The 7,344-nt window shown below is 66.2% G+C and overlaps 1 protein-coding gene across 1 annotated transcript; it reads left to right on the forward strand.

The window, feature by feature from the left end:
- The first annotated feature begins 21 nt into the window (after positions 1-21).
- Positions 22-6,754, forward strand: SLA2 (Src like adaptor 2). Its single transcript, XM_026057679.1, has 8 exons — positions 22-808; positions 1,542-1,690; positions 1,839-1,938; positions 2,082-2,168; positions 3,208-3,311; positions 4,710-4,859; positions 5,465-5,597; positions 5,717-6,754. Exons 2-8 carry the CDS (start codon positions 1,603-1,605, stop codon positions 5,871-5,873), a joined length of 819 nt encoding a protein of 272 aa, XP_025913464.1. The 5' UTR covers positions 22-808; positions 1,542-1,602; the 3' UTR covers positions 5,874-6,754.
- Positions 6,755-7,344: the final 590 nt, after the last annotated feature.

The following is a 7,344-nucleotide window of genomic DNA, read 5'->3' on the forward strand; positions in this document are numbered from 1 at the left end:
GCTTTGGAGAATTGTTCCAGCCCTATTTTACACCCACTGGTGCAGGAGAGCCCACAACACCCTGCAGAAAGCCCCACAGCTTGGCAGCCTTTGCTGTGAAAACTGGGCAGCCAGTTTGGGGCTGGAGCTTGCCCTGAGCCGCCGAGCCCTGGAGCCGGCTCTGCGGCGCTGGGATGGCGAGCCGGGCTCCATGTGCCGAGCATCTCGCCTGCCTCCCCCCAATAAACCCTGCTTGATGCCCATCAGGGCTCGGCCCAGCTTTCTGAGTTCCTTAATCACCCTCAGGGTGTTTCTTCGGCCCATCTGCCCCATGCCCATGTCCCTCCCGAGGCCACGGCCACGACAACGCTGTCGGCAAGCCGCGCGCTGAGGAGTGAAAAAGAAAACCCTCGCTCCAGCGCTCACTCGCGTCACAGGAAACGCTCAGTGCCTGCGGGCTTGAGGCAGCACCCGGCGCCACCTCTCACACCACTCGCGGCAGCACGGCCGAGAGCAGCACCGGCTCCAGTGCCGGCACCCGAAAATGCCCAGGCCTTAAGGAGAGGGACGAGGCAGCAGCCGACGGGACCCACTTGGGGGCTGCACTGCTCTAGGGAGCCCCGCTGTGCCGGGGGACCCGCTGTGCCGGGGGACCCGCTGCACTGGAGACACCCGCTGCACCCAGGGGACCCGCTGCGCCCTCAGGACGCTGCGCACCAGAGGGACCCCCCCCCAGTCCCTGCCACAGCAGAGCCGGTGCAGCACAGCCCGGACGATGCCTGCCTGGCTCTGACCACTCCTGCACCATGCTAATTCCACCAAGTGGCACGTAAGTGGGGTTCGCCCCCGCCAAGGGCAGCAGCGGGGTGGGAGTGGGGGGGCTGAGCCCCACTGCTGGTGGAGGGTCTGGGCTTGGGGCACAACAGCCTGGTTGCTCCTCTCCTAGTGGCATGGGCAGGGGAACCAGAGGTGCCGCTGCAGGAGGAGGGGGATCTCCAGCAATCCCTGGGTGCCTCGTGGCCCCCGGCTGCTCGGGGCGGCAGGGATCGGGTGCCCCATGCCTGGGGTTGCCCGGGTGGGATGGGAGCGGAGGGCACAGGCAGTGCTGCGCAGCGCCGGTCTGGGGACAGCGCTGGTCTGGGGACAGCCCCGGCCCGGGGAAGGCACCGCTCCCGAGGGCCCCCCCAGGCCAGCAGTGTTCATCTCACCACCGGGCTGTGACCGCTGGTCCCTGGAGGCAGCAGCCCCACGAGGCAGGGTGGTTTCCTCAAAGGGCTCCCCGGGGAGCTGCCCGCTGGGCGCAGCCGCCAGCCCAGCGCCGTGGCGCTGCCAGCTGCCACTTCGCCCCGCTGGCTTTGCCCCCTGCGCTCGCCAGTGGCTGCCGGACCCCCGGAGCAGCCGAGCGGGCAACCACGACCGGCCACAGCCCTGGCCCTGCTCGGGCCTAACCCCGCCGCAGCCTCCTGCCCGCTCTGCCCTGGCGGGCGGAGGTGCCCCTCGGGGTCCCTGCTGCGGCAGGGCAGCCCGTGGGAGCCAGCCCTGACCCTCGCCGTCCCTTGCAGCCCGCGGCGTCGGAGGCCGGAGGCCGGTGGCGCACGCTGAGCCCCGCCGGCGCCGCAAGGGATGGGCAGCCTGCCCAGCCGGCAGAAGCAGCTCGGCGGCCTGCAGGCAGCAGCCGGCGCCATGCAGCCCCCCGCGCCCCGGCAGGCAGGTGAGTGCCGCCGGCCCGGCCACCGTGGCCACGACCGGCACCTCTCCCTGCCGTGCGCAGCCCCCCACGGCCAGGCGCTGCCTCCCTGGGACCCAGGGCGCTGAGAGGTGCCGGGTCTCGGGGGCCAGCGCTGAAGCACTTTCCGCAGCTCCAGGCAGCTTCCTGGCACTGGCCGTGTGCGACTTCCCCTCCGGCGGGGAGGCAGCGGCTGTCCTGAGGATGGGGGAGCAGCTGCGTGTCCTCTCCGAGTAAGTCCCCACGCGGCACGGCGCAGGCAGCCCAGCCCGCTGGGCTCCGCGGCACCATCCTGTCTCCCGCAGCCTCCGCCGGCCCCTTCCCTGCATCCCGGCGAGCCCCGGCCCCTCGGGACATCATGGCTCCTTTCCCGCAGGGATGGGGATTGGTGGCTGGTGGCGTCCGTGGTGTCCGGCCGGGAGTGTCACATCCCCAGCAACTGCGTGGCCAAGGTCTGGCACAGGTAGGTGCCTGGGAAGGGGCCGGGCAGAGCGTGCTGGGCGCCTGCTGTGCCGGCTCGGCAGCCCTGCAGCGGGGTGGGCACGGCGTTACGGCAGGCAGAATGGGGGGTTCGACCCAGGGGCAGCCAGCCTCGCTGGGGGCCCCAGCGCTGCTGCCGCCGGAGGGTGCCTGTGCCGCAGGCGCTCGCGGGGTCACCGCACCTTGCACGCGCCTTCAGCGCCGCTGGAGCACCGCTTGGGCGCCGTGCTGCCCGCGGGCAGTGCGTTGCCGCAGGATCTGCCGCTGGGGAGGGATGTGGGGGGCTGCTGCGTCCCACAGGCCTCGGGGCACCCCCGGGACGGCCCGGCTGGACCCCCGCGTGCTGCTGCGGGGTGGTGGCGGGCGCGGGGCTGCAGGCTGGGCGGAGGGGACGCTCCTCCCCTGCTTTCCCCGCTCCAGAAGGGTCAGTCTTCTCCAAGGCAAGGCCTGGGCAAGCCCTGGGGCCTGCTCAGCTCCGCGATGAAGGAAGCAGGGCTGCGCTGAGCCCAGCTGCTGCCCCGGAGCCTCCTGCCCCGTTTCTGCCCCGGCCACTGAGCAGAGGCAGCGCCGCAGGGCTGGCGGGGACCAGGGCCTCTGCCCAGCACCAGGACCTGAGGCTTGGCACGGCCTTGCGCCTCACCGCACCCTCCTTGCACAGCAAGCCTAAGGTCAGACACAGTGCCCTGCAGCCTGCCGGGAGCCCGCTGAGCTGTGGCACGGGCAAACTCTGCCAGGGAAGGAAAAAAGACCTCCATGGCACCTTCGTGAAAGGTGCATTTCAGCTGGGGTCATCTCCTGCCTGTGCCCAGGCCCCTGAGGTGCTGGGCAGAGCCTCATTGCTTGCTCAGGGCACGCGGCTTGCGAGCTGCTCCAGCCCCACTTGGGCAGCTCCCTCTCTGTCCTTCAGCCCTCTGCTCCCTGCAGCCCTCACCGGGGTGCAGGAGGGTCCCTGCAGGGCCAGGCATCCCCTTGCAGCCGGGGAGATGCTCTGCTGCCTGCCAGGACCCCGCTGCCTTTTGCAGGTGGCTGTACGAGGGCATCAGCCGGGAGAAGGCGGAAGAGCTGCTGCTCCGGCCTTGCAACCACAGCGGTTCATTCCTGATAAGAGCGAGCCAAACCAGGAAAGGTGAGGGCCCCGCACCGCGGCACCCCTGCAGCAGCGGCAACGTGGGGGACTCAGGGCCAGGGCAGCCCTGTCCTTCCCTGCAGGAGCCGCGGGGCTGCCAGGAGCTGCACTCAGGGGTCTGTGTCGGTCCCTCGTTGCCCCGGGGGCTCGGCCAGCATCTTGTGCACCTTGGCCCCCCAGTCAGCCAGGCGAGCCCCGGTCCTGCAGCAGGGATGGCCCGGCCACAGGCAGCAGCTGAACTCCCAGGGCTTGCTTCAGTCGGGCCAAAGTTTGGACTGATGCTCCAGGGGCTCCTGGGGGGCTTTCTGCCCTGGGCAAGGGAGGGGAGAGCAGAGACCAGCTCTGTGACAGCAGGATGGGCTGGTGGGACACCCGGTGCCGCCGTGCTGGGGACATGGTGGCACCAGCTGGTGGCAGCAGGACAGGGGAGCCTCTGATGGTCCTCCAGAGCACCCACACCTCTGGAGGTACGAGCTGGGGCACATCTGGGCAGCCACGTCCCAACCCAATGCGTCGGTGCCTTTGGGGCCCGTCCCTGATATACCTACGGTCTGTTTTACACGTTTCCCAGCGCGTCCTTGGCCCTCCCCACTGCCCAGCTGTCGCAGCGGGGTGCCGAGGGCGCGAGCTGCCGCGGCAGGCGCTCGGGCGCCGGGCTCGGCTCCCCAGCAGCTCCCGCGCTGTCGGGCTGTGGGGCTTATCTGCCATCGCTCGCACCTGGCACGACAACGGCCGGCCCCGTGCAGTGGTTTCCTGAGAACATGCTGTTCTCCATTTCACATCAAGCCTCTTCCTCCACCACGGGGGCCTCAAAAAAAAAAAAAAAAAAAAGTTTTCTGTAGCTTTCGGTTAAGCAGTGAAACGCAAAGACTCAGCTTCAGAAATGAAACAGGGCCCTGGGGTTGCCAGACTGCCGCACCGGCACGGCGCCGCGCTGGGCTCCCGGGCGCTGAGGGCGGCCGCGGGGCCGAGGGAGGCCTGTGCCCAGAGGGGCGCAATGCCCCATCGGGGACCCCTGCCGAGGGCAAACGGCTCGCTGGGCTGACACCAGGCGGCGGGGAGGCTGTGCCGGGCTGAGCGCTCGCGTGCGCCCGTGCTCCCGCCTGCCCCTCGGTCGAGCGGTCGGTACCACCTTAGGTTCAGCCCCCTCCTCCGCCTGCTCCGAGGTCCCTCCCGGGGCTGCTGCAGCATCACCACCCCCCTCCCGGGGCTTTGGGAAGGGGTCACTGCTCAGGCCACATCCTGGCCCCACGCCCCTGGCTGGAGACCTTGTGGGACACCAGCCCCCATGGGGAGACAGGGGCTCCCGGCCACCCCCACTGGGTGAGCGCAGCTCGGCTCCGGGGGCCTGACCCCCGCAGCAGCCCGGCCACGTGCCCCCGGCGCGCTGCCTTGCAGGCTGTTACTCACTGTCGGTCCGGCGCACCGAGCGCTCTGCCTGGGACTCGGTCAAACACTACCGCATCCACCGCCTGGAGAACGGCTGGCTCTACATCTCGCCCCGGCTCACCTTCCCCAGCCTGCACGACCTGGTGGACTACTACTCCGGTAAGGCCCCATGAGCCTGCGCAAGGGCCGAGCCCCGGAGATGCCCCGTAACGCCCCGTTCTGGAGGCCCAAGGGCAGCTCCCCAGAGGGCCCTGCTTGGTGCCAGCCTGGGGCTGCCCTGCAGGACAGCACCGTGCCCAGGCAGCCTGCCCCCGCCACCCCACCCCAGCTGCTGCCCTGGATGGGCCCAGCGGCTCCATAGCTACACGGGGAAGGCGCCCCAGCAAGGCCGGGGGTGCCGTGAGCCAGTCCCTCACGCCGTGCGTTTGGACCGTGGCATTTTTAGCTGGGTGCAGAGGCTCCGCGAAGCCCCTGGGTGCTGACATGGCCCCGTGCTGCTCAGCACCCGCAGCCCCAGCACCCGTGGCATGGGCACTCACAGCTTCCACGGGGAACGGGGGGCTCCAGCTGCCCACAGCTCCTTGGCCAGGCAGGCAGCGCCAAGCGCCCAGGTGCCCTCCGGCGCCCGGGGGCCTTGCACCCTGCTGGGATTCAGGGAGGAAGGGCAGCGGCATCCGCAGGTTCGTGTCCTGCTCCAGATGCCACAGGGACTGGGGTGGGGAAGCGGGCAGAAACCATCCTGATGCTCTCGGCTCCCTGCCCAGAATTTGGGGAGGGGCTCTGCTGCCTCCTCAAGGAGCCCTGCTACCTGGAAGGGGTGAGACAAGCCCCAGCCCCGAACCTGCCTCCGCCGGTGGTCGTCAAGAAGCCAGCTCTCAACTGGGACAAGGTCGACAGGTAGGGGCAGCCGGGAAGAGCGGTGGCTCGGGCTCCCTCCCGCTGCCGTGCCCAGGGGGGCACGCAGGGCGCCAGGCTGGGGAGCTGCCTGCTGGTGACCCACCTCCTCCTACACACAGCTCCGTCTTATTCACGGAGGCCACGGCCCTGCCAGAGGAGGACTTGCCCATCAGCCTGGGCCTGCGGGAAGCCATCAGCTCCTACCTCCTCCTGACGGACGAAGCACCGCTGGAGAACAGCCCTGCGGAGAAGGGGAAGGGGGGGAAGAGCAGCTGAGGACCACAGCCCTGGGACAACCATTCCTGTCCTATTTAAAACATTTACCCAGTGCTTCAGCCAAGATAACCTACTGCAGCCGAGGAAGCTGGGCACCCTCGTGCTGCTTTCCCAGTCCCTAGAAGGATGCTGGCCCGTGGGGCTGGGGTCAAGGACGGGACAGGCAGCAGCACTGATGCTGGAGGGAAAAGGCCTCCAGTGAAAGTCCAGCCTTGCCAGATCTGGGTGCTTTGGCATGTGAGGGGCCTCCAGCCTGGCCCTGGGTCTCCTGGCAGTGGCCAGCTGAGATCCCTGAGTGTCGCCCTGGGCCTGTGGGAGCTGAAGGCAGAGACCATTCGCTGCAACAAGGGCGCCGGGCTGAGTCCCAGGCCTGGCCACAGCTGCTCTCCCGCAGCAGCAGGGAAATGCAATGCAAATCTGAACAAGCTGAAGCATAACCTGCGCACAGGCAGCTGGGGCGCTCCCTCCGCGCCCCCAGGACCGGGCTACAGAATTGAGCTCAACCAGCCCTACCTCCTTAGGCCAAGGCTCTCAATCGCGTGCACTAATTCGGCTGACGTCGCTTGGCTGAAGGTTTGGGGTGCGTGTCTGTGCGGGACAGGGCCTTTCTAACCCCTCTCCGGCTGCCTGACCAGCAACAGCCCCTGCCCAGGAGTGGAGCAGGGAGGAAGGGGAGGGGGAGGAGGAGGAGGAGGAGGAGGAGGAGGAGGAGAAGGAGGAAACTATCCTCTTATTTTCTCTCAAGTAGCCGACTTTTAAACCTTTGAAGACATAAGGATGGGATTGTACTAGGTTTAGTGTTCCTAAAATGGTTAGGATCCTGTTGGACATCTGGCAATAAACAGCATATAATATCTTCATTAAAGGGCATCTAATTTACAGTTCAGGTTTGCATAATAAATCATGAACTGCCAACCGAAATCATGGTACAGGTTTCCGTATACCACAGCTTTTCCACAGTTTTGCTTCTCCCCCAGCCCTGGCACAGCTGCCCGACACTGGCTGGCTCCGTCCGCAGGAACTGCTGCCAGCTTTCCCCAGCACGGCAAACACTAACAACAAGTGGTCCTCAGCCAATTCCTGGGATACTGTTTACCTAGGGCAAGTTATTCTGCCCTGCAGGCTTAACAATTTTTAACATTACACTAATACATTAATGTAATGCAATACATTTATTGCTATTCTAGCAGACAGAAAAAGTAATGCAACCATAAAAGAAGGATTAGATTATCCTTTTTTCAGTGAGAAAAGGAAGCATGCAGATATTCATGTCAAATTCAGATCTAAGCTATAATTCTCTTGGTTAGATCAGGCAGGCTAAGTGACTTAATTAAAAGCAGTATAAACGCATGAAAACAGTAGACTTCTAAGGCTTAGCTTTCAACAGCCCCCTTATCAGCAAAGAAAGGTCTGGGGAAAGTGCCTAAAACTTCCTCTGTGGTGAAAACTGATGCAGAAGTAATTCAGCTGC

The sequence above is a fragment of the Apteryx rowi genome, unplaced genomic scaffold, assembly GCF_003343035.1.
Source record: "Apteryx rowi isolate R43461 unplaced genomic scaffold, aptRow1 scaffold_0, whole genome shotgun sequence".
Taxonomy (NCBI): Eukaryota; Metazoa; Chordata; class Aves; order Apterygiformes; family Apterygidae; genus Apteryx; species Apteryx rowi.

Bases quoted from the DNA above. Each gene is read 5' to 3' on its own strand.
- SLA2 (XM_026057679.1), top strand. From the start codon at position 1,603: ATGGGCAGCCTGCCCAGCCGGCAGAAGCAGCTCGGCGGCCTGCAGGCA. The intron at 4,860-5,464 runs GTAAGGCCCCAT...CTCCCTGCCCAG, and splicing joins CCTGGTGGACTACTACTCCG to AATTTGGGGAGGGGCTCTGC. The intron at 5,598-5,716 runs GTAGGGGCAGCC...TCCTACACACAG, and splicing joins AACTGGGACAAGGTCGACAG to CTCCGTCTTATTCACGGAGG.